The sequence below is a fragment of the Sminthopsis crassicaudata genome, chromosome 4 (assembly GCF_048593235.1).
Source record: "Sminthopsis crassicaudata isolate SCR6 chromosome 4, ASM4859323v1, whole genome shotgun sequence".
Classification (NCBI taxonomy): domain Eukaryota; kingdom Metazoa; phylum Chordata; class Mammalia; order Dasyuromorphia; family Dasyuridae; genus Sminthopsis; species Sminthopsis crassicaudata.
Genome location: NC_133620.1, coordinates 206,035,159 through 206,061,188, shown reverse-complemented (window position 1 = coordinate 206,061,188; position 26,030 = coordinate 206,035,159). Strand labels below are relative to the sequence as shown.

Here is a 26,030-nt window from a genome sequence, read left to right as displayed (position 1 = left end):
AATAACTGTCTTATAATGATGAGTGATATCATTTTAAGATTACAGGAAAGACTATAAAACAACAAAAATGACGATGACAAAGGACTACTTAAAATAAAAACCATTTCATTGATATACTGTCCTTATAGGTACTTAATCTAATAGGCCAATTTAACAAAACTGAAACCAAGGTCATTTTAAAACTTAATTAAGACAACTTACAATGTGAGAACTATTTATTCCCTGTGTACAATAATTAATTAGATGTAAAGTTAACACTAGATATTCTTCCTTTCTCCCATCTCTTCCCACAAAGGGGTGGGGGGTGGGGGGAAACCTACTCCAAACAGATCAAGAAATCACATCAAAAGAAATCCCAATAAGGAAATTTAAGAAAAAATAATCACAGTGAATTATTTCTCTAGTCCAAGTCAGCAGAGGAAGATAAAGATGTTGGTAAGACACTGGGGAAGAGGTCCGGGTAGAATCTGAGGGCTTCTTGAAGTACATCCAGAGCAGAAGGAAGTTATACATTGGACATAAAGAGGCAATGGACATAAAACTATACTAGGAGTGACCTCTTGAAGGGTGTCACTGGCAATCTACTACCTGATTCTTGCTCATCAATCTACGACAGAATGGCGAGGCATAAGAAATGCTGAGGGATAGAGAGTAATAGGTGGGGACTCTAGGCCCTAAAGGTGCACCAAGAAATGAACTTAGAAGCAGCTCTACAGTTAAGCCCTCCAAGAGCAGAGCATGGTCTCAGTTCCAAGTTCTAACTCATTCTGAAGCTGCAACCAGGATAAGAATTCCAGTTCAAAAGAAAGACTATTACAATTCTATCACTTTGAACCAGCAGAGATTCCCAGATGGCAGATAAGAGCTGAGATCAACAAGTCTACTATTGCTCAGAACTAAACTCAGGTCAGGAACTTGCAGAGTTCAGACCAGTGGGCAGTGATCAGTAATCTAAGCTTTGCCATAGATCAGAACACTTTAGAAGCACTGGAAGCTTACAGACCTTCAGAATGAGTTGTCCCTGAGGTCCTGAAAAAAACATAAAATTCGATAATTCTATACTCCAAGAAAGTAGCAATAGAAGCAGCTCAGATCTTCCCTCAAGAAGTGGGTAGAGCCTAGAAGTACCATCAAGTTCAAAGAAGCACATTAGAAGAAAGAGCAAACAACAACATTAATAACAAACATTTATGGTGAGAGGGATGTATGAGACATAAGTGATTCAAAATATTGATAAGCAAAGCCTGGGCACATATTTAATTAGAAGGTATAAAAGAGATGAAAAAAAAAATTTTTTTCTTAAAGTTCAAAATTTTTATAAAATATGACTAGAGGGACAACTAGGTAGTATAATGATTAGAGTACCAACCCTGATGTCAGGTGGACATGAGTAAAAATCTGGCCTCAGACACTTAACACCTCCTAGCTGTGTGACCCTGGGCAAGTCACTTAACTCCAATTGCATCAGCAAAAAATAAATAAATAAATAAATAAATAAATAAATAAATAAATAAATGAAATATGATTAGAGAAATACAAATTAAACTCTGAAGTATCATTCATACATGTCAGATTGGATAATATGACAAAAAACAAAAAAATAATAAATATTGGAGATTTGGGAAAAATTGGAATACTATTGCATTCTTGATGGAATTGTGAACTGATACTTGGATCAGAATGGTTGCATGATGGAGAATAAATTGAAACCATGCCCCAAAGGCTTTGATCCAGCAATATCAATACTAAGTCTGAAATCCAAAGAAATCATTTTAAAAAGCCCACATATAAAAAATATTCATAGCAGCTTTTTGTGGTGGCAAATTATAGAAACTGAGGGGATGTCCACCAATTGGGGAATGGCTGAATAAGTTACACATGAATGTGATGGAAAACTATTGTTTTATAAGAATGATGAACAGGCAGATTTTAGAAAAACCTGGAAAGACTTACATGCACTAATGCTGAATAAAGTGAGCAGAATCAGAACATTGTTCACTGTAACAGCAACACTGTGCAGTGATCAACTGTGAAAGACTTAGCTCTTTTCAGCAATACAATGATCCAAAACAATTCTAAGGACTCGTGATGAAAAATACTGACCACATCCAGAGAAAGAACTATGGAATCTGAATGCAGATAGAAGCATACTATTTTCATTTTAGTTATTTTTGTCTTTTTTTTCCCTCATGGTTTTCTCCTTTTGTTTGGAGTCTTCTACAACATGACTAATGTGGAAATGTGTTTAACATGATTTTACATATATAATCTATATCAGATTTTATGCTGTCTTGGGAAGGGAAGAGGGAAAGGATAGAAGAAAGGGGAAAACTTTTGGAGCTCAAAATTTTTTAAGCATGAATATTGCAAACTATTTTTACATGTAAATGGAAAAAAAATTACTATTAAGTATACATTAAAAAGGGGAGTGCTAGAGAAAAAAACTGAAAAGAAATGAGAACTATGAAAAAATAAGTGGAAAAGAAAACTGTAATGTCTGGGCTAGTTTCCCAAAGGATCTCAGGATGGGCCTTGGTCTTTAGGGGGAGAAATGATGAAGGCAGGAGAACCACCACAAGGCTGGTCAAAGATGGAGTCTGGAATCTGGAGTCTGAAGCCTTCTCTGTGACTGTAGCTGCGACTCTCAGTTCCCAGACCTCTCAGCCCTTAAATACCTCAGTACAATTACATCACTACAGCAACTGAGCATGTGCCAACTGTAACCATTACATCACCATATCACACTAAGTATATGCCAACTAGAATGATAACATTATATCACATTAAGTATATGTTTAACTAGAGAACTATTATCCCATCAATCACACTGAGTAGGTGCTTAACTACAAGCACTCTACTGTCCTTGTTTCAAGTATACCTTTCCAGAGTTCTGGTCCTCGACAGAAAACAAAAACTATTTGAAAGAAAAAAAAGTAAAAAAAATTTGAAAAAGAATAGAAAAAAAATATATATAATTCATCTCATAGTAAAAACAAATGACCTGAAAAACAGATCTAGGAGGTAAAATGTCACAATCGCTGGACTACGTCAAAGCTATGACCAAAAAAAAAAAAAAAAAAAAAAAAAAAAAAAAAAAAAAAAAAAAAAAAAAAAGTATAGTCAACACATGTCAAGAAATCTTAAATGAAAACTGTCCAGATCTCTTAGAATCAGAAAACACAGTGGATAGAGTACAGGGCCTGAAATCAGGAAGATTCTTCTTCCTGAATTTAAATCTGACCTCAAATGCTACTAGTTGTTTGCCTTACTCTCCTCTTCTGTAAAAAGAGGGGGAAGAAAATGGCAAATCACTCTAGTATCTCAGTCAAGAAAAACCCATATGGGGTCACAAGCTAAGACACAACTTAAAACAGTTGAACCAGACCACAAAACCCCTTAGATCTTATTCAGATTCACATTACATTAAGTGGATTTCTTAAACTCAAAATATAAGACTTTATATTTCTACCAATTGAATTTACTTTATTAGCTTCAACCCAGTGTTTCTTTGGATCCTGATTCTATCATCCAATATGCTAAGTATTCTTCCTAATTTTGTGTTATATATAGCAAGTATGCCATTTTCCTCCCCTGAGGCAATTAGGGTTAAGTGACTTGCCCAGGGTCTCACAGTTAGGAAGTGTTAAGTGTCTTGAGGCCAGATTTCAACTCAGTTTCTCCTGACTTCAGGGCTGGTGCTCAATCTACTATACCACCTAGCTGCCCCAAGGAGTTTATATTTTAAAGAATATATTATACACACACACACACACACACATATATATATGTACATATATATGTTATATAAGAATGTTATATTATAATAATAATATATAATATAAGAATATTATAATATATTATTTATTCAGAAAGGTGAATAAATTTTGGTTCTTTTACTAAAAAACTAAAAGACTGCAAACTTTAAAAATAAATATATAAATGGTTCTCCTTACCAATTAATATAGAACGGAGGTATTGAAACAGAAACACACTGTGCCACAACATGCCATTTTTTAAAACAATGTTATTGATTTAAAAAAAAAAAAGTTTAATAGATTAGTTCCAAATATAAGTGTTTTGCCCCACTCTACTGGGGCTTTCTGAATCACTAACAGTAACTCTTTTGAGTCTGGCTACTGAATTAGTTCTAAATCCATCTGAGGGTATATATGTCTTCATTTTTTCCACAATAATAGAGAAGAATGAGGGAAAAGTAAAGGGAGAAAAAGGAACAGGAAAGGGATAGAAAGGAAAAGAGGAAAAGGAAGATAAGTAGAGTATTTAATTTCTTATTATGTGCCACACACTAAAGGTGGAACATATAAATGAAAGCAAGACAGACCTTGCACTAACTTCAAGGAGGTTACACTGTATTATATTTTAATACAAATGAAAAACTAGAAAGGGAAAGAGGAAAATGTGGCACAAGGGTTTGAAAATGGTAGCCAGGATGTGATATAGAGTCCTCAGTTCCAGACAAGATAAAGCAAACATTCTCCTCTCAAAACCTAGTATGAAATAACTTTTTCAAAAATTTACTTGAATCTAGATAAATCAGACCTTTACAGCACTGTCCTGATCTATCAATTTAGTAATCCTGCCCCCCTCCCCCCCCCAAAAAAGGAAATGAAATGAGTCTGAAATGGCTTCTCCTTAATGCAATCATTCTTCATCTATAAAACTTCATCTATAAAATGGGAATAATACCATCTTTGTTGTTGGGTTCTTGTGGAGATCAAATAAGATAATTTAAATGTTTAGCATAGTGCTTGACACACAATAAGTGCTATATAAATGTCATTTGTACTACTACAGGGTTAACAACTATTATTAACTATATATTACCTTGCAGGGTTATTGTGAGAATCAAATAAGATGATATATGTAAAATCCTTTCATCACAGTGTCTATCACAACATATTAGTTTTTACTATATTTTCAATATCATAACTATTATTTGAATTATAAATGAAAGTAGATTCATAATCACTTATGACAGTTCTTTCAATACTTAAGGACATAGTTCCAACTAGGTCAAGTCACCTGAATTAATCAGGAGCAACTAGGCAATCTTTTACTATCTCTTTACTACTTAGGTATCAATCCTATTAGCCAATTTCATTCTGCTAGTTCCTGTTAATATTATGCTAGTATTATGTGTAGAGCACAGACATATAGAAAAGGCTATACCATACATTGCATCAGGAAAAGTTAGTTCAAATACAATAACTAACACTAGAACTATGATTCTGGACAGGTCATGACCTCTAAGTTCCTGCTAAGTCAATGCTAGTAGAAATCTAAGCACAGATTCTTTATGTAATCACCCAAGGGTGAGGCACTATACTGGGTTCAGCGGATACAGAAACAAAAATGAAAAAGCAGCATTTACCTTCAATGAACTTACCTTCGACTAGGCAAACAGGCAAATAATTGGTTGCCAATGTGTAAGTAAAAGAAATATTAGAACAAAATGATGGTGTCATCTTGGAGTTCAAAACGTAGAGGATTTCCTGGAGTTTAAACACATATCCTGGATTTTTTAAAACTCTGAGAGAAGATAGCTATGATCACACTGTCAATCTGAAGATCATTGATTATGACATTATAAGATTGATATAAGATATGAGATAATCATATATTGATTATGCTCTAGAAATGAAACTCAGTCTATATGAATCCTAAATATTGTCAGTAAAATGAAAAGGAACTTGACTTATCTGCTGATAAACTTAATTTTTTGATGTAGAAAATACAGAAGGAAAGACCTATAGTCAAAGTTGACAACCAGCAATGAAAAAGCTAAAATATAGCACAAAATTAGGCTTTCAAAAACTAAAAATCAAAAAGAACCTCTTAAAATTTACATCTTAAAAAAAAGGAACAATGAGCAAAGGATCAAACTACTGCCAGGAAGAGAAACTGTTATCATACTATGCTAGATGATGACTAAGGAATAAGACCAAACTATATTATCTGATTTGTTTCTGTATTCTCTAGTAAGGTGAATGGTGTTAAAAATTAGAGCAAGTAGAATAAACATTTAGGAGAAAATGTTATGTAAGGTAAGGAGAGTAATTATTTAAAATTAACATCTTAAAGGGGAGATAAATGACATCTTTGTTTGCTATTTCTAATGAACTTACAGATATGCTTTCTGAGTCACCTTCAGTTCCCAGATAACATTAATACAGGTGAGCTACACCCCAAATAAGCGAGAATTTCCCAACTTTCAAAAGTAAAGAAAAAGTACAACCTAGAAATTACAGATTAACAAACTTCACATTGATCAATAACAAAATCCTAAGTAATATTGAAGCGGGTTGTGGTCCCTTTAAGAAACTGTATTTCCTATTGATTTGTGATTTCTTTCACATTCCCATCCCCACTGGCTGAGACAGATCTGTCCAGGAAGGCAGGGCATTTGATCCACAAATCCTGGTCAAAAGCACCCCTTTGAATTCCAAAAAGAGATCAGTTAGTCCCAGCCCCCAAGGGATCTGAGCCAACTTGGGTTCTCCTAGCCTTTACTGGTTCTGATCTGCTACGGTTTCCTAACCCCCACCAAGACAAGCAATATAATGAGCTTTCATCAACTAAGGTCTTTGCAGATGGACCTCAATGACTTGCTCAGCTACTAAGAATTTCTGCCCACTGAGAACTGCATTCTCGGTGCAAAACTCCACTTTCCATAGATCTGTCCGCTGGAATAATATTCTTTTCCATTGCCATCCTCTCTTTATCCTCATCTATTTCCCTAACCAGACTTTATACTTCCAATCCCCATAATAAGCCTCTTATATCAATCTAGGTTTTCGGGTCTGTAAATTCTTTTACAGAGAACACCTGCACTGCCAGAAGGGATTCCCCAAAACTCCCTACCCTTCCTCCAAATCCCAAGGGGTTGCAGGGGAGCCAAACCTCTCCATTTGGTTCCCTGAACCCCAAACCTGCCACTAAACCTTATTTAACTCCCTGACCATCAGAAACACCAATTTCATTTTGGTTCCCTAAATCTAAACCTCGTCAATATAATCTAAACAAAAGTTAGCAATGTTTGAAATTAACTTGATTTAGGGGCAGCTAGGTGGCACAGTGGATAGATCACCAGCCCCGAATTCAGGAGGACCCAAGTTCAAATCTGGTCTCAGACATGTAACACTTCCTAGCTGTGTGACCCTGGGCAAGTCACTTAACCCCAGCCTCAGGGGAAAAAAAGAAAAAAGAAAGAAATTAACTTGATTTATTTTGAATTGCATTATTAGGTGGACAGAAAAGAGAACATTGAAAAAAAGAACAGTACATCATGAATGAAGCAGAGCATATGTATGAAAAAGTCTATTACTGGACTCTACCTTGCTAACTGATTAATAAGTATACAACGACATCTAGGTGGCAGAATAGATAAAGCACTGCACCTGGAATTAGGAAAATAACTTCAAATCAAACCTTAGACACTTATTAGCTATATGAACCTGGGCAAATCACTTAACTACTGTCTGCCTTAGAATTGTAATCTGTCAAATGGGAATAATAATATCTACTTTCTAGGATAATTGTGAGAAAAAAATGAGATGCTTTTAAATCACTTTGCAATCACTAAAGCACTATATAAATATTAGTTATTATTATATCATTTTGGAGTTCTCTAAATGATGCATCCATAACTAAGAACCAATAAAGGAAACATACTGCTACTTATAATCTCAAAAGCACAAAGTTTCAATCCTGTATCAAATAATTCTGTTTGAGACAATACAACTTCACCCACAGACACAAATGTCTTGAGTTTGTCCAGTCGGCCATAAAGGCTTCATTTTATTTAACTGGTCCTATATTGGCCTGATTCTCTATAGTGAATATTTACTTATCATTTAATGGATTCATGATCCATTGGTAGAAATACTTTCTCTACTGATGCAAACTGCAAACCAAATCCTGTGTGATTTTTGTCTACAATCCTTCTAACCTGCTTGTCTTTAAAATGCTGACATTACCACTGCTTCCTCATTTTTACTCATGACACATACCTTAAATGATGTTTTTATAATTTTATATAATAAATATATAATTATATAATATAATTTTTTATACTTTTATAATGTTTTTATAATTTCTTGAATCTGTCCCTTCTCACTAGTCACCTTTAATTCAGGTCCCATCACTATTCACTTGGACTACTACAACTGCCTAATTTATCTCCCTGCCTTAAGGCTTTCCCTATTCCAATTCGAACTTTACTTAGCTATTAATATGATTTTTTTTTAAAGCACAGGTCAAATCAGGTCAGGTAGGTCACTCATGTTCAAACACCACTGATTCCCTATTGCTCCTAAGATCAAAAATAAGTTCATGTGGCTCTTTAAAAGTCCTTCACAAGCAGGTTTCAACCTATCTATTTAGCCTCATTGCATATTACTCCCCTTTCCTGAATGTTGTGGTCCAGTCAAATTGACTTTCTTCCTATTTTTTCCTCTGACATAGGAATTCCACTTTCCATATCTATGCCTGTGCATTAATCACAGGAAAAATAGATGCCTCTGCCCTAAAAAAATTCTTTACTTTCTTCAAAATAGTTTAAGGAACACTTTATCCTCAAAGCCTTTTTTGATGCCAGCCTATTCCTAACTTCTAGTGACCTCCATTACTCAATTATTTTTTAATTTATTTTATATTTATTCTGTGTATGGTGTATATGTACTTGTCTCCTATGATAAACTATAAATGCCATTTGGGCCTATCATTTTTGTCTTTGGATCCTCAGTGTAATTATGTAATTAAAGGCACTTTAATTACATTAAACACATTAATATATATAACATGTTATATATAACACTTTAACATATATTAAACATATTAATATATATGTGTATATATGTAATACATTTTTAGTCCACAGGAATTCACCATTGGTAGCATGCCAGGGCCTATTTAAATCAATCATATGCTTTTCCATTGTCTTTTGTATTATCTATTATTTTTATTATTCCATGATTTAGATATGGTCTAATTTTTACCATATGGAAAGCTTTAGTTCATTAATATTTATGATATAGTCTTTTAGATATAGTTTGTAATCATTTTCTAAGGCTATACAAAATAATTATATTGACACATAACAATTGCCAATATACTTGGACAACACAAATTCTTCATTCATTTTGTTTTTCTAATGTGGATGGCTTTTCATCTGTTATACATTTCAGTGAAAAGGTTTTCTAGTCTTGATCTATTTTGATAAATCAGCCATATCACAATGGATAGCACACCTGGTATGTAGTCAGGAAGAAGCCAATTTCAAAGATGATCTCACAGACTTAAGCTACCAGATGCTGGGCAAGTCACTCTAACCTTTGTTGCCACACTTTCTTCACTTGTAAAATGAGGATAAGAATAACACCCATTTCCCAGGATTGTTGTAAAGATCAAATGAGATAGTAATTAAGCAATTATCACAGTATCAGAAATGTAACAAAAACTCTATAAATATTAGCTATCATCATCATCATCACCATCATCTATTAAAATAAAGAATCATATCATTGATAAAGAAACCTCTATTGGCCAAGACAACACAGAAAGCAAGACAGCTTTGAATGTCACATGTTTATTATAATTAAAAGGAAAAGTAAGTTACATGTAAGAGAAATTTGTAGTTTCATATACAATATGTTTCCATTCTACTTTGTATATGAAAATGTTTACTTTGGTGTTTAGTTCAGAATTTTTTAAAATTACTTTTGTGGAAACTGAAAAGAGCATTTATACAACTCTAATAAACACCTTAGCTGGTTTTTCCATTTATACTCACTTGATATCAGTAATCACTGAAGACAGTTATCTCCTTAGTGATAATAGTACTCACAGAGCCTTCATATGTCATATATACTGGCAAATCTTGCTAAAGAAAAATCTTCAGAACTTTTTGTTTTGTAGAATTAAAATGCAAAATCTTGTTTTCTTTACCTTTCAAAGAATTACATAACAATAATTGTGGTCTACTGTGAAAAATAATCTGAGCAAACATACCTATTTTTGTATTCCGTTTTCACAATTATCAAAATCACTCACAAAACCAAAAAAAATCTTAGAAGAAAATGGGCCCATAGAGCTTGAGAACACACAAAACACTTGTTTTCCCAAGAACATTTAAGAAAAAAATTGGAAAAACAAATTAAAAATGCAGCCATTCTACTGTTTTTTTATCCTAACCTAATCATATCAGTAACAATAGTGGCAACACCATTGTTGAAAACCTTAGGCCAACGAAAGTAGCAATGGCACTTTAGATCATAAGACTATAAAACTAGAGGCAGAAGAAACCTCAGAGGACACCTAGTCCAAGAAAAAAATGAAGGTCCAAAAAAGATTTAACTTTTTTGTCTTGCCTCAAGTGATTATTTTAGGAAGAACAGTTGGACCTAACTAAATTACATACAGGGAAAACAAACTTTTCAGACAGAAACACAATTTTAAAGGAACTCAGGGATGATCTTTTCAACCTTTCTCAAAGGAAAAATTCCAAAAGAAAAGAAAAAATATAGATGATAATTTTACTAAAAGTTAACACAAAAAATATTAGTAATTGCTAATCCATATTATTGTTTTCTTATCTCTATAAAGATCTTTACTAATTGAGGCTAATTTTCAAGCAAACCTCTTTTGTACAAATTTCTAAACATTGAAACAAAGATGATGCTTATCAGAGAATAGCTTAACAAATTACAGTATACAAATATACAAGAATAGTAATAAACTATAAGAACTTACAAAAGGGATCAGTATCAACTGAAGTGAGCAGAACTAGAACAGTTAGTACAAATAACATTTTAAAGACAACACACTTTGAAAAACTTCTGAATACTGATAAGTGTAATGACCAACCATGATTCTGGAGGACTGATAACGAACTATATAATACCAGTTTCCTGAAAGGCAGGTGATAACTCAAAGCACTGAGACATATTTGGGGGTATGGACCATGTAAGAATTTGTTTTACTTCACTATGTAAATTTGTTAAAAGAATTTGGTTCTCTTATTTTCTTTTCAATGGGGCAATGATAAGAAGAGCAAATAAATGCTTAATTGAAAAATGATTTTAAAATTTATATTTTGAAAAATCTATATACTCCAGTTTTTCAAAAGATAAGGTCATTGTTGTCATTCAAATAGGTAATGATAAAATGTCTTTCTTAAGAAAATTAAAATAATATTCTCATACTTAGTACTATAATAACTGAGTTAGCTTGAGAAATGAAATTGCAGGATCAAGAAGCATCAGTCAAAGTTGATGCCAAGAGCAAATGTCAAACTACAAATAACAAAATAAAAATATGCCATCTGCACAAAAATAAATTGGATACCATTACCAAAATTCAAAATTCACTTACCACAGAATCATAATTGGCAGGGATCTCAGAAGTGACCTGGACCACAGTATATCTAAACAAGAATCTCTCCTCACCCACATACAACACAAGTGAATAAGCAGCCTTTTATGGAAGATCTCTAATACCATACATGAGAGTCCACACTACTTTTGTTTCCTCCTAATTATTAACAAGTTCCTCTTTACACAAAGCCTAATTTGTTTTTTGCAACTTCTTTGATAGAGACATTGTTCTGCCCTATAGAGCTAAACAGAATAAATCTAATTATTCTTCTATGTAACAGATTTTCAAATTATAAGATAGCTATCATGTTCCCTCTAACTCCTTTTTTCACAGGCTAAAAAGTCTCATATCCCTCTACAAATTCTCATATGGATTAATCTTAAGTCCTCTTGCCATTCTGGTTTTCATTTCTATATACAAACTACCTAGAGTTTATCAATATTCATCCTTAAAATGATGGTACCAAGAAGTGAAATACAATATCCCACTATATTTTGTCATTGTCCAAATGTGAAATACAATATCCCACATATGGACAATGGCAAAATATAATGGGATAAGCACTTCCCTGGTCTTAGAAACATGATGTTTCCCTTTAAAAGTTGTCAGATTAACTACAGATTAAAGAAATGTGAATTAAAACAATGTTTGACGTACCATTTCATAGATATTATACTAGCAATTTTGACAAAAAAAGAAATGTTGAATGCTGTAGGGAATGTAGGGAAAACTGTCATACTAATGCACGCTTGTCATATTTGAGAACTGATCCAATCATTGTGGAGAATGATTTGGAATTGTGATCAAAGGGTTAAAAAAGTATGTACACTTTTTGATTCAACAATATCATTCTAGGTCTATACTCATAGACATCTAAAAAATAGGCAAAGGATCTACATGTACAAAAATATTTAAAGAAGCTCTTTTTGTGGTGGCTAAGAACTGGAAATCAAAGGGATGGCCTTCAATTTAAGAATGGCTAAACAGGCTGTGTGGTACATACGTATAATGAAATATTAATGTGATATAAGAAATGACAAGCAGGATGATTTCAGAATAACCTGGAAGGATTTACACAAACTGATGCATAGAGAAGGAGAACAGAAATAGGAGAATATTATACACAGTAACAGCAAGAGAGTTTAATAAAGAATTGTGAATGACTTAGTTATTCTCAGCAATACAATGATCCAAGGCAATTATCTTAAGAAAAGAATGGAAAGAAAGGGGGAGAGAAAGACACTAGGTAGGATAAGGGTGAAAAACAGAAAGCAGTTAACTCACCTAATCAGGATTCACAAGGAGACAGTTACACAAATAAAGAGAAGGGATAAAAGAGATACAACTGACACTTGAACTTTATATTCATGTAAATAGGAAAAAGGAGGCAAAGATACACACACACACACACACACACACACACACACACACACACACACACACACTACTGGTTACAAAAATACATTTCACTCAACAAGAAAACATTAGGGAAGATGGTGGAGAAGGCACACACAACTTTCCAAGTTCCTCTCAGGCCCTCACTACCAATCTTTGAATTCAGCCTCAAAAATAGCACTTAAGTGGCAAAATTCACAAAGACAATCTGGAGGATCGCCAGAGCAGGTTTGTCCTGAGGGGCGGGAACAGACCAGCAACAGGCAGGGAGATATGAAAGACTGGAGTCCTGAGCGGACCAGGGACTGGGGTAGCCTCTGTGGCTAGAAAAATGGAAATGACTCCACTATAGGCTGACTGCTTTGCCTTGATTGTAAAGCAGTGGACCAGCAGAGAGATTAGAGCCAAAGGTACAGGGTATTCTAAAAACTCCAGAACTAAGAGGATCTGGCTTCCCAAACTGGAAGTGACTCAGCATAGACCAGCACAACTGTGCAGCTGCATTTTGCAGCACAACCAGGGCAGCTGTGAATCTACATGGCAGGGGGTGTAGCCCATGGCAGCCCTTAATCTGCATAGTAGGGGTCTCCGCCTAAGACAATGGAACTTCCCCAGAGTGACTGTGCTATCCTGGGCAGATCCACTTCCAGTACCGTGCAGGACTATTCCCTGGGCAACTGCTAATACTCACAGCCCTACAGCTGGCTTTGGCTTGGGGTAGTGATACTTTCACTTCTCAGACTCTTGCCTCAAAGCAGTCATTAATCTTCCCAGGGCACTTCCCCAGCTCAGCCTATGAAGGCCTGAGTCATTTCTGTTGGGGAACTATTTCCCAGAGCACTCACACACCTGGCCACTCTTTGTAGCCAGTAGGAACACCCTCCATACACCTATCCCTGTTCTGTAGTGAAAGCTGGTAACCTCTTGGCCCTGAAGGCAGACTCTAGAGGCTTTAAAAAAATGAGCAAAAAAAAAAAAAAAATCAAAAGGACAATCAATAGCTTCTATACAGAAAGAGAGTAGGTTTTCAACCCGCAGGAAACAAATAGCACACAATCTCCAGGCAATTGTTGGTCCCCAAAACAAAAGGCTCTCCTAGAAAAGACTATTAAAAACAGTAAAAGAGAGCTATTAGAAAAATGGGGGAAAGGAAAGAGAAGCTATAGAGATTAACAACCTCCTGAAATGTGAATTGGAAAAGGTAAAGAATTCACAGGAAGTACAGGGTAACAGAATTAGGGAATTGGAAAAGGTAAAGAAATCACAGGAAAGTAGGATCTGTAAATTTGAAAAGATAAAGAATTTCCAAGAAAGTAGTATTTGTGAATTGGAGAAAGAAAATAACTCACTAAAAAGCAAAATTAGTGAAATGGAAAAAAATTCCATAGAGTAAAGCAACTCATTTAAGAACTCAATTGGACATATACAAAAAGTAAAAAATATCTAGTTGCCAAAATGACAGACCTGGAAAATAGATCTAGGGGAGATAATTTGAGGATTATTGGACTTCCTGAAAGTTATGATGAAAAAAAGAGCCTAGATACTATTTTACAGGAAATCATCAAAGAAAACTGCCCAGAGGTAATAGTACCAGAAGGTAAAATGGGCATTGAAAGAATTCACAAAACACTTTCTGAAAAAGACCCTAAAAAAAAAAAAAAAAAAAAAAAAAAAAAAAAACTCCACGGAACATTGTGGCCAATTTTCAGAACTATCAGACTAAGGAAAAAATATTACAAGCAGCCAGGAAAAAACAATTCAAATACCAAGGTGCCACAACATGATTCTATCAAGATCTGGCTGCCCCTACATTAAAGGATTGAAGGGCCTGGAATCTGATATTCCAAAAGGCAAAAGAACTTGGAATGCAGCCAAGAATAAACTACCCAGATAAACTGAGCATTTTTTTCCATGGAAAAAGATGGACATTTAATGAAACAGATGAATTCCATATATTTCTAAGGAAAAAAACAGATCTAAACAAAAAATTTGATCTCCAACCAAAGGATTCAAGAGAAGCAGAAAAAGGTAAAAGGAACTCTTGAGAACTGTATTTCTGTTGTGGATATACATTAAGATTACATGTATAATTTGATTTTACTGATATAACCAAAAAAAAAAAAGGGAAGTAGAAATGGAAAGGGGATAGTGTCAGAAAAAGGGAAAAGCCGAAATAAAAAGAGGGAAACTACATCCCACAAAGAGGCAAAGAAAACCTATCATATCTGCAGGAAGTTAGAGAGGGGGAGGAACATTGTGTGAATCTTACTCTCATCAGAAGTGGCTCAAAGAGAAAATAATTGACATTTTGGTTTTACAGAAAATTCTCTCTCACCTCATTTAAAAGGGGGAGAGGAAAAGAGTAATAAGGAAAGGGAACAAGAAAGGGAAAGGGATTTAAAGGGAGGAGGGAGGGCTATATGACACAAGTGGGACTCATAGGTTTAATACTGGGGAAGGGGTTGGGGGGGGCAAGGAAAAAAGCATAATCTGGGGATAATATGATGGCAGGAAATACAGAATTAGTCATTTTAACTGTAAATGTAAATGGGATGAACTCTCCCATTAAGCGGAGATGGATAGCAGACTGGATCAAAAGTCAGAACCCTACAATATGTTGTTTACATGAAACACATTTAAAGCAGGGAGAAACATACAGAGTAAAGGTAAAAGGCTGGAACAGAGTCTATTATGCTTCAAGTGAATTCAAAAAAGCAGGGGTAGCCATCCTTATCCTCAAGCAAAAGCAAAAATTTATCTAATAAAAAAACATAAGGAAGGAAACTATATCTTGCTAAAGGGTAGCATAGACAATGAAGCAATATGCACCAAGTGGTATAGCATCTAACTTCCTAAAGGAGAAGTTAAGAAAGTTGCAAGAAGAAATAGACAACAAAACTATAACAGTGGGAGGTCTCAACCTTGCACTCTCAGAATTAGATAAATCAAACCACAAAACAAATAAGAAAGAAATTAAAGAGGTAAATAAAACATTAGGAAAATTAGGTATGATAGCTCTTTGGAGAAAACTGAATGGCGTCAGAAAGGAGTATACTTTCTTCTCAGCGGTTCATGGAACCTATACAAAAATTGACCATACATTAGGACATAAAGATCTCAAAATTAAATGCAGGAAGGCAGAAATAGTAAAGGCTTTCTTTTCAGATCACGATGCAATAAAAACTACATTAATAATTAATTAATTAATAAAAACAAAAGGTTAGGGGTAAATAGATCAAAAAGTAATTGGAAACTAAATAATCTCATCTTAAAGAATGATTGGGTGAAACAGCAAATTATAGACACAATTAATAATTTCACTCAAGATGTATTCTGATGGAAGTTGGTATCTTCAACATAGAGAAGAACTAATCCAATTCCAATTGATCAATGATGGACAGAATCAGCTACATCCAGAAAAGGAACACTGGGAAATGAGTGCAAACTGTAGCATTTTTTGTTTTTCTCCCCAGATTATTTTTACCTTCCGAATCCAATTCTTCTTTTGCAACAACAACAACAACAAAATTTGGTTCTGCACATATATATATTGTACCTAGGATATACTATAACATATTTAATATGTATGGGAATGCCTGCCATCTAGGGGAGGGGGTGGAGGGAAGGAGGGAAAAAATTCAGAACAGAAGGGAGTATAAGGGATAATGTTGTAAAAAATGACCTATGCATATGTACTGTCAAAAAAATGTTATAATTATAAAATTAATAAAAAAAAGAAAAAAATAATAATTTCACTCAAGATAATGACAAGAATGAGACATCATACCAAAATTTGTGTGATGAAGCTAAAGCGGTAATAAGGGGAAATTTTACATCTTTAGAGGCTTACTTGAAGAAAATAGAGAAAAAGAAGATCAATGAATTGGGCTTGCAACTTAAAAAGCTAGAAAAGGACCAAATTAAAAAACCCCAATCAAATACTAAACATGAAATTCTAAATTTAAAGGAGAAATTAATAATATTGAAAGTAAAAAAACTATTGAACTAATGAATAAAACTAAGAGTTGGTTTTATGAAAAAAAAAAAAAAAAAACAATAAAATAGATAAACCTTTGGTAAATCTGATTAGAAAAAGGAAAATCAAATTGTTAGTCTTAAAAATGAAAAGGGGGAACTTTCCACCAATGAGGAAATTAGAGAAGTAATAAGGAGTTACTTTGCCAACTTTATGACAATAAATCTGATAACCTAAGTGAAATGGATGACTACCTGCAAAAATATAGGTTTTCCAGATTAACAGAGGAGGAAGTAAATTGCTTAAATAGTCCCATTTCAGAAAAAGAAATAGAACAAGCTATTAACCAATTTCCTAAGAAAAAATCTCCAAGACCAGATGGATTTACATGTGAATTCTACCACACATTCAAAGAACAATTAGCTCCAATGTTATATAAACTATTTGAAAAAAATAGTGAATAAAGGAGTTCTACCAAATTCCTTTTATGGCATAGACATGGTACTGATACCTAAACCAGGTAGATTGAAAACAGACAAAGAAAACTATAGACCAATCTCCCTAATGAATACTGATGCTAAAATCTTAAATAAGATATTAGCAAAAAGACTACAGAAAATCATCCCCAGGATAATACAACATGATCAAGTAGGATTTATACCAGGAATGCAGGGCTGGTTCAATATTAGGAAAACTATCAGTATAATTGGCCATAATTAATTACCAATTTAACCAAATTAACAACCAAATTAACAAAAATCATATGATCATCTCAATAAATGCAGAAAAAGCATTTGATAAAATCCAACATCCATTTCTATTAAAAACACTTGAGAGTATAGGAATAAATGGACTTTTCCTTAAAACATCAGTAGCATCTATTTAAAGCCATCATAGGTAATGGGAAAAGACTGCAACCATTCCCATTAAGATCAGGGGTGAAACAAGGTTGCCCATTGTATTAGAAATACTAGCTTTGACAATAAGAGTGGAGAAAGAGATTAAAGGAATTAGAGTAGGTAATGAGGAAACCAAATCATTACTCTTTGCTGATGATATGATGGTATACTTAGAGAACCTAAAGCTATTAGAAATAATCCACACCTTTAGCAAAGTTCCAGGATACAAAATAAACCCATATAAATCATTAGTACTCTTATATGTCACTAACAAAATCCAACAGTTAAGAGTTACAAAGAGAAATTCCATTTAAAGTAGCTACAGATAGTATATAATATTTAGGAATCTATCTGCCAAGGGAAAATCAGAAACTATATGAGCAAAATTACAAAACTACAAAAGTCTGATCTAACCAATTGAAAAAAAAATTAAATGCTCTTAGATAGGGCAAGCAAATATAATAAAGATGTCGATACTACCTAAACTAATCTATTTATTTAGCAATATACCAATGAGACTCCCGAAAAAACTATTTTAATGATTGAGAAAAAGTAACAACAAAGTTCATATGGAAAAACAAAAGGTTAAGAATTTCAAGGGAATTAATGCGAAAAAAAAAAAAATCAAATGAAGGTAGCCTAGCTGTACCAGATCCAAAATTATATTATAAAGCAGCGGTTACCAAAACCATTTGGTATTGGCTAAGAAATAGACTAGTTGATCAGTGGAATAGGTTAGGTCCAAAGGACAAAATAATCAAAAACTCTTAATAATTTAGTGTCTGAAAAAACCAAGGACCCCAGCCTTCGGGATAAGAATTCAAATGTTTGACAAAAATTGCTGGGAAAATTGGAAATTAGTATGGCAGAAACTAGGTATTGACCCACATTTAACATCGTACACCGAGGTCAGGTCAAAATGGGTTCATGACCTAGACATAAAGAATGAGATTATAAATAAATTAGAGGAACATAGGATAGTTTACCTCTCAGACCTGTGGAAGAGGAATGAATTTATGTCCAAAGAAGAACTAGAGATAATTGTTGATCACAAAGTAGAAAACTTTGATTATATCAAATTGAAAAGTTTTTGTACATACAAAACTAATGCAGATAAGATTAGAAGGGAAACAACAAACTGGGAAAACATTTTTACAGATAAAGGTTCCAATAAAGGCCTCATTTCCAAAATATATAGAGAATTGACTCTAATTTATAAGAAATCAAGCCAATCTCCAATTGATAAATGTTCAAAGGATATGACAGACAATTCTCAGATGAAGAAATTGAAACTATTTCTACTTATATGAAAAGATGCTCCAAGTCATTATTAATCAGAGAAATGCAAATTAAGACAACTCTGAGATACCACTATACACCTGTCAGATTGGCTAAAATGACAGGGAAAGATAATGCGAATGTTGGAGGGGATGTGGGAAAACAAACACTGATACATTGTTGGTGGAATTGTGAATACATCCAGCCATTCTGGAGAGCAATTTGGAATTATGCTCAAAAAGTTATTAAACTGTACATATCCTTTGACCCAGCAGTGTTACTACTGGGCTTATATCCCAAAGAAATCTTAAAGAAGGGAAAGGGACCTATGCATGCAAGAATGTTTGTGGCAGCCCTCCTTGTGGTGGCCAGAAACTGGAAACTACGTGGATGCCCATCAACTGGAGAATGGCTGAATAACTTGTAGCAAATGAATATTATGGAATATTATTGTTCTGTAAGAAATTACCAACAGGATGATTTCAGAAAAGCCTGGAGAGACTTACATGAACTAATGCTGAGTGAAATGAGCAGGACCAGGAGATCTTTGTATACTTCAACAACAATACTATATGATGATCAATTCTGATGGACATGGCCCTCTTCAACAATGAGATGAACCAAGTCAGTTTCAATAAAGCAGTAATGAACTGAACCAGCTACACCCAACGAAAGAACTCTGGGAGCTGACTGTGAACCACTACATAGAATTCCCAATCCTTCTAATTTTGTCCACCTGAATTTTTGATTTCCTTCACAAGCCAATTGTACACTATTTCAAAGTCCGATTCTTTTTGTACAGCAAAACAACTGTTTGGACATGCACACATATATTGTATTTAACTTATACTTTAACATATTTAACATGTATTGGTCAACCTGCCATTGGGGTAGGGGAAGGAGGGGAAAAATTAGAGCAAAAGGTTTGGCAATTGTCAATGTTGTAAAATTACCCATGCATATATCTGCTAAATAAAAACTATTAAAATATAAAAAATAATAAATGAATGAATGAATGAATAAATAAATAAATAAATAAATGAGACTGCAGGGAAAATTTGAAATTAATATGGCAGAAATTAGGCACTGACCCACACTTAACACCATACACCAAGCTCAGGTAAAAATGGGTTCATGAGAGCAGGACCAGGAGATCATTGTATACTTCAACAACAATACTATATGATGATCAATTCTGATGGATGTGGCCATTTTCAACAATGAGATGAACCAAATCAGTTCTAAGAGAGCAGTAATGAACTGAACCAGCTACACCCAGCAAAAGAACTCTGGGACATGACTATGAACCACTACATAGAATTCCCAATCCCTCTATTTTTGTCTACCTACATTTTTTACTTCCTTCACAGGCTAATTGTACACTATTTCAAAGTCCGATCCTTTTTGTACAGCAAAATAACTGTTTGGACATGTATACATATATTGTATTCAACTTATACTTTAACATATTTAACATGTATTGTTTAACCTGCCATCTGGGGGAAGTAGGGGGGAAGGAAGGGAGAAGTTGAAACAAAAGGTTTTGCAATTGTCAATGCTGGAAAATTATCTATTCACAAAATGTTTATAAAAGCGAAAAAATAAATAAATAAATGAATGAATAAATAAATAAATAAGTTTGACGGAAGGAAGGAAGGAAGGAAGGAAGGAAGGAAGGAAGGAAGGAAGGAAGGAAGGAAGGAAGGGAGGGAGGGAGGGAGGGAGGGAGGGAGGGAGGGAGGGAGGGAGGGAGGGAGGAAGGAAGGAAGGAAGGAAGGAAGGAAGGAAGGAAGGAAGGAAGGAAGGAAGGAAGGAAGGAAGGAAGGAAGGAAGGAAGGAAGGAAGGAAGGAAGGAAGGAAGGAAGGAAGGAAGGAAGGAAGGAAGAAAAAAGAAAACATTAGGGGAAGGAATGGTTTCAGAGAAATCTTGGAAGATTTTATGAACTGATGCAAAGTAAAGTGAACAGAACGACAGCAATCTCTATGATAATATAATAAACAACTTTAAAAAATGTTGGATCTGTGTTCAATGTTATGATTAACCAGATTCCAGAAGACTAATGATGAAACATGCTACCCACCTCCTACAGAAAAATGAAGGAGTAAGAATGCAGAATACTTTTTATGGAGATAGTCAAAGCAGAAATACACTTACTTGACTGTACAAACTTGTAACAAGCATTTTTTTGTTGGTCTCTTTTATAGGTGTGTGGAAGTTGGGATGGGAGAGAGAAGGTAAATTTTTTCTAACTGAAAAAATTAAAAATAGTTTTAAAAAAGAAGCAGAGTAAATGGACTGCTATTAAACATCAAAATCATCTGCCAATAACACTAAAGAACAAAACTCAAACTGTGGGCCACAACTTCAAAGTGGGGGTTATAAAGCTATGATTTATTATCAATAAATGTTTGATTTGTATGCCTAATTTGTACAATTATGTAACTGGGGGGGGGTCACATAAAAATTTTTTAGGCAAAAAGGAATCAGGAGTGGAAAAAGTTTAAGAAGCCCTATACAGCAGTAAAAAGCATTTTTACTTCAATGAACAGAAATAGTCACATAAATCAGAATTTTGCCTTAACATAAAATATTCAAATATTTTTATCACTTTTATCTCAGAAAAGAATATTTATCAATATTTATTAGCTTCCACTTAATTTTACCCCATATAATTAGTTAACAAGAATAAATAAGATGTTTTTGGGAAGTGTCTCATTTCAATCTTATAACAGTATTGTAGATTACCTTATTCTAAACTAAATTAATTAAACTAAAGCAAGGGCAGTGAACAGTGTATTAGCTCTGGAATCACAAAGACCAGAGTTCAAATTTAGCCTCACTTACTAGCTAGAAACTTTTGTGAGTTTCTTCATCTATAAAATGTGACTAATAATATCACCTACCTCCCAGAGTTATTGTTGAGCATAAAATGAGATAATATTTGTAATGTGATTTGCAAATCTTAAAAGTGCTATATAAATGTTAGAAATTATTATTATTAGTAGTAGTAGCCATAAAATCATAATGGTATATTAGCATCTAATCTGAAATAAATTACTAAAAACATAAACATTCAAGATTGGTAAAGTTATTATAACTTTTAGAATAATTAGTGATCTTTAATGATATTCATAATTGATGATAGATAAATCATCTCAACTATCAGTAAGTGTATAAAATACAAAATACAAATCATTAAGAGAAAAAATTTCCTTAAAATTATTTCCAGGATGTATAAAACTCAATTCAACAAAATTTAAATATCCATGTAAAGAACACTTAAGCTAGAACCTGAGGAAGACACAAAACTAAAATAAAACAGTATAGTCTCTGTAGCATAGAAAAAAGGAAATAGAAGTTACCTACTATAGCCAGTATCTAGCTTCTAAAGCAAAATAATAAATATGATTCTCTTGGTTGACTTTGTCAAGCATCCATGTCATATGAAACTGCTACTTTTTCAAGATAAGAGCATGTTAATAAAAAAACTTCCAACAAAATTATCAACTATACCTCATTCTGAAGTTCATCACCACTTTTAACAGAGGCAAGCATATCATACAAAGTACAGCAAAGATCTTCTATTCTTGGTGCTTCAGCAGTTCCCTTCAAAGTTTCATTGAAATACTTTTCAACTTCATACCATAAAAAAGAACTATTATTTTTTTCCACAGGCTTGAAATCTGAGGAATAATTCTCTTGGAAATGTTCTAAAGGATTATTTAGAAATTTCTCAAGGCTTATGTTTTTCTGAGCATCAGCTTCACCATTTATTGGTAATTCTTCAAAGTGATCTAAATCATGCATGTCAAATGAAAACACTATATTTTTTCCAAATAATACTCTGTCAACATTTTGTTCTTCTGTCCTTTGGACAAGTGCTGTAAGATGATCTTCAGTAAAATGGGATGCAATCCGACAAGTGGCATTACAAGCTGCAGTAGCAGATGATGATGGAAAGGGACCAAACATCTGGTTAAGAGCTTTTGTTTCATTATGACCAACACAATCTTTCAAGTGAAATGTCTTAAAAAGAAATGCAGCTCCACTTTCTATTGCTTCCTGGCCATTGTCTGTTCCAACTATTCAAATACAAAAGAAACAAGATAAATTCATCTCAAAGACAGAATAAGATTTTTTTTTTAAACAAATAACTTGCAAAGAAAAACCACAACAGTCATTAACAGATCAATGTATAGGAGATAAATGTATTCAACACAAATATCACCATCTAAAAATTAGAGAAACAAGATATAATATTATTTTCAATAGTTAATCTCTGTTCAATATAAAAACTATCTGAAAACAGTCCAATTTTCTTCTTTAGGGCAATTCTAGAACAATCAAATTAAAGAATCATTATTAAAATACAGTTAAATTGCAAAGAAAAACTAGAGAACATTATGAAAGGCAAAATGGACAACTTTGATTACATTAAATTAAAAAGGTTTTGCACAAAAAAATTATTGTTCTATAAAAAATGAACAAACTGATTTAAAATTTTTTATTTTTATAAAAACATAAATTCTGATATTTTAACCTTGTGTTGATTTGCCTTTGTGTTAAGAGAGTACCTTTTAATTTTTTAAACCCTAACCATTTTATTTGAAGTTGACTGTTTAAATTTGGATCCTTTCCATACAAGATGGAAAAAGAACATACACATACATACACACATCTACATGTATATTTTATACACCTAAAAACATATATATGAAAAAATAGCTGTAAAGACATAATGGCTCCATAAGAATTCTATCAACTCCTGTGTGCATTCTTATCTAGTTTATTCATCATTCATCTACTTAAAAGATATGAAATCTGTTTCTTCTAGATTAGTCCTTCTTTTGTCCTCCTGAATATAAAATAAGGCTAAATCTTAACTGGTTAGGACACTCACAGTCTATACTGGTAGGAAAAATGGACATTTTAGGTTTATTACACACTATATTGTCTAAATGAATCTTAACTAACATTGAAACTTAAACAGCAGTGAGGCAAAGAGGATCCAACTATCTTTTTCTTTTTTGTTTGCTTAACACAAACTTGCTTACATAGCATTAATGAATTCTATTCAGCTCAAGTAAATATAAAATCCTACCATTTCTTGAAATTTCAGAATAGAATAGCAAACCACTCAATTTTAAAATTACATTATAATTCAAATTATCAATTAAATCATATTATAATGTTTCAAAAAAAAGTACAAATAAGTACTTTAGCATGTCTTATTCCAATAACTGAATGATTAAAAAAAAAAAAAAAAAAGATATCTATAGTATTTAACAATCAAAGGGGAAATCAAAGGGGAAAAAAAATTTTCATTTAAAGCTTTTTAAGGCTTTCTATTTCATATTTTTAAAATTTGCTCTTGATCAATAGTCATTTTCTCAGATTTGAAAGTTGTGTGTAGTTTCAATTCACCAAGAATACTATGTATAACTTCATATTTTAATTAACAATAGACATATGCACAAAATACACACTTAAACATACATGCATGCAATAAGATAATTAAATTCAACCATCATGCTGCTTTAACTTTAATATGTTACTGTTAAATAAACCACAGGACAATGAAAAAGATGATTCAATAATTATCTTTGGAATTATCTTTGTTGAAAATGTTCCATGCAGAATTCAATTCAATTTTAAAAATTTTGCATAGTTAACTCATTTCTTGAAAAGCTTACCACAGAAATGTTTCCTTATTTCTTATTAGCTGAGGTCACCTTGCAGTTACATGCAAAAAAAATGCATGCATGTACACATATGCATGATCATAACTAAAAAAAACATACTAAAGAAATTGTTCAAAGAATGAGAAGAAAGCATCTTTAAGCACAAAGAATATCTCAGAACTAAACCAATTTAAATCAAATAAATAAGAGTTTCTCATCTTATAGAAAAATAAAATAAAGCACTAAGAAAGTAAATTGGCTAAGATGACGCAGGTTGGTAGTAGCAAGCCTCTTGACACTGAGAATGTATATATTATTTCGACTGTACAACAGCATCTGCAAAATCACAAGTTTCTAACTGAGAAGATAAAAATTACACAAGAATATTTTCTTTTACTTATTTCTAGAGACACTAGTTAGTGACTGGCAAAAGAAATAACTATTATTTTCAATTACTATCCTCCTAGTTTCTTAGGCTCTCAACTTTATGTTGTCCCCAACTCTCACTCAAATTCACTTTCACACTCAATCTATTGTCAAAATATTGTCATTTCTATCTTTATAACATTTCTTAAATAATTTTTTCCTTTCCATTCAAATACCTGGTATTCATATAGGCCTTTATCCCCTCTCACTTGGGATGACAGCAATAGTTTTTTACTTAGTCTCCCAGTTACAAATCTCTCTTTATGCTAATCTATCCCTTTTTTTTCCCCCTGAGGTTTTGGGGTTATATGACTTGCCCAGGGTCATACAGCTAGGAAGTGTTAAGTGTCTGAGGCCAGATCTGAACTCTGGTCCTCCTGACAGTCAGGGCTGGTGCTCTATCCACTGCATTACCTAGCTGCGCGTGCCACCTCCCCCTCCTAAATCTATCCTTTACTCACTTAGCAAAACAATTTTCAAGCATGGACTTGAACATGTCATTCCCCTAATTCAATAAACTACAGTAGTTCTTCATTACCTATAGAATCAAATATAAAATATGTCTTTTAAAAACCCTTTACAACCTGGCCCCTTCTCACCTTTCCAGTCTTCTCATATTTTAAGTTCCTTCTAAATACTCTACAATCTAGCAACAGGGCAGTGTCTTATTCTTGTTGTCCTATCCCTAGTTATCCAGCATGGATGGAATACTCCCCTTCCTCAACTCTTCCTCCTGGCTTCCTTGACTTTCTTCCTATTAACTCAAATCCCTCCTTCTGCACCTCCCTGACTGCCTTCCTCTAAGATTACCTTCTATTTACTCAGTATATATTGTATAATAATTTGCTTATTATTTTTTTCCATTACAATGAAAGCTCCTTAAGCACATTGACTGTTTTTGCTTTTCTTTGTATCTTCAGCACTTAATATGATGACTACATATACAAAACATTAATAAATGTATGTTGAGATAGCTAGAT

General features: G+C 33.3%; 1 protein-coding gene across 3 annotated transcripts in view; it reads right to left on the bottom strand.

The window, feature by feature from the left end:
• Positions 1-26,030, bottom strand: part of ASCC3 (activating signal cointegrator 1 complex subunit 3) — a 325,569-nt gene that overhangs the window by 277,895 nt on the left and 21,644 nt on the right. For all 3 annotated transcript variants that reach the window (XM_074310218.1, XM_074310220.1, XM_074310219.1), the window contains exon 4: positions 22,457-23,025. In XM_074310218.1, coding sequence (XP_074166319.1) covers positions 22,457-23,025 — 569 coding nt within the window. The remainder of the gene's footprint in view (positions 1-22,456; positions 23,026-26,030) is intronic.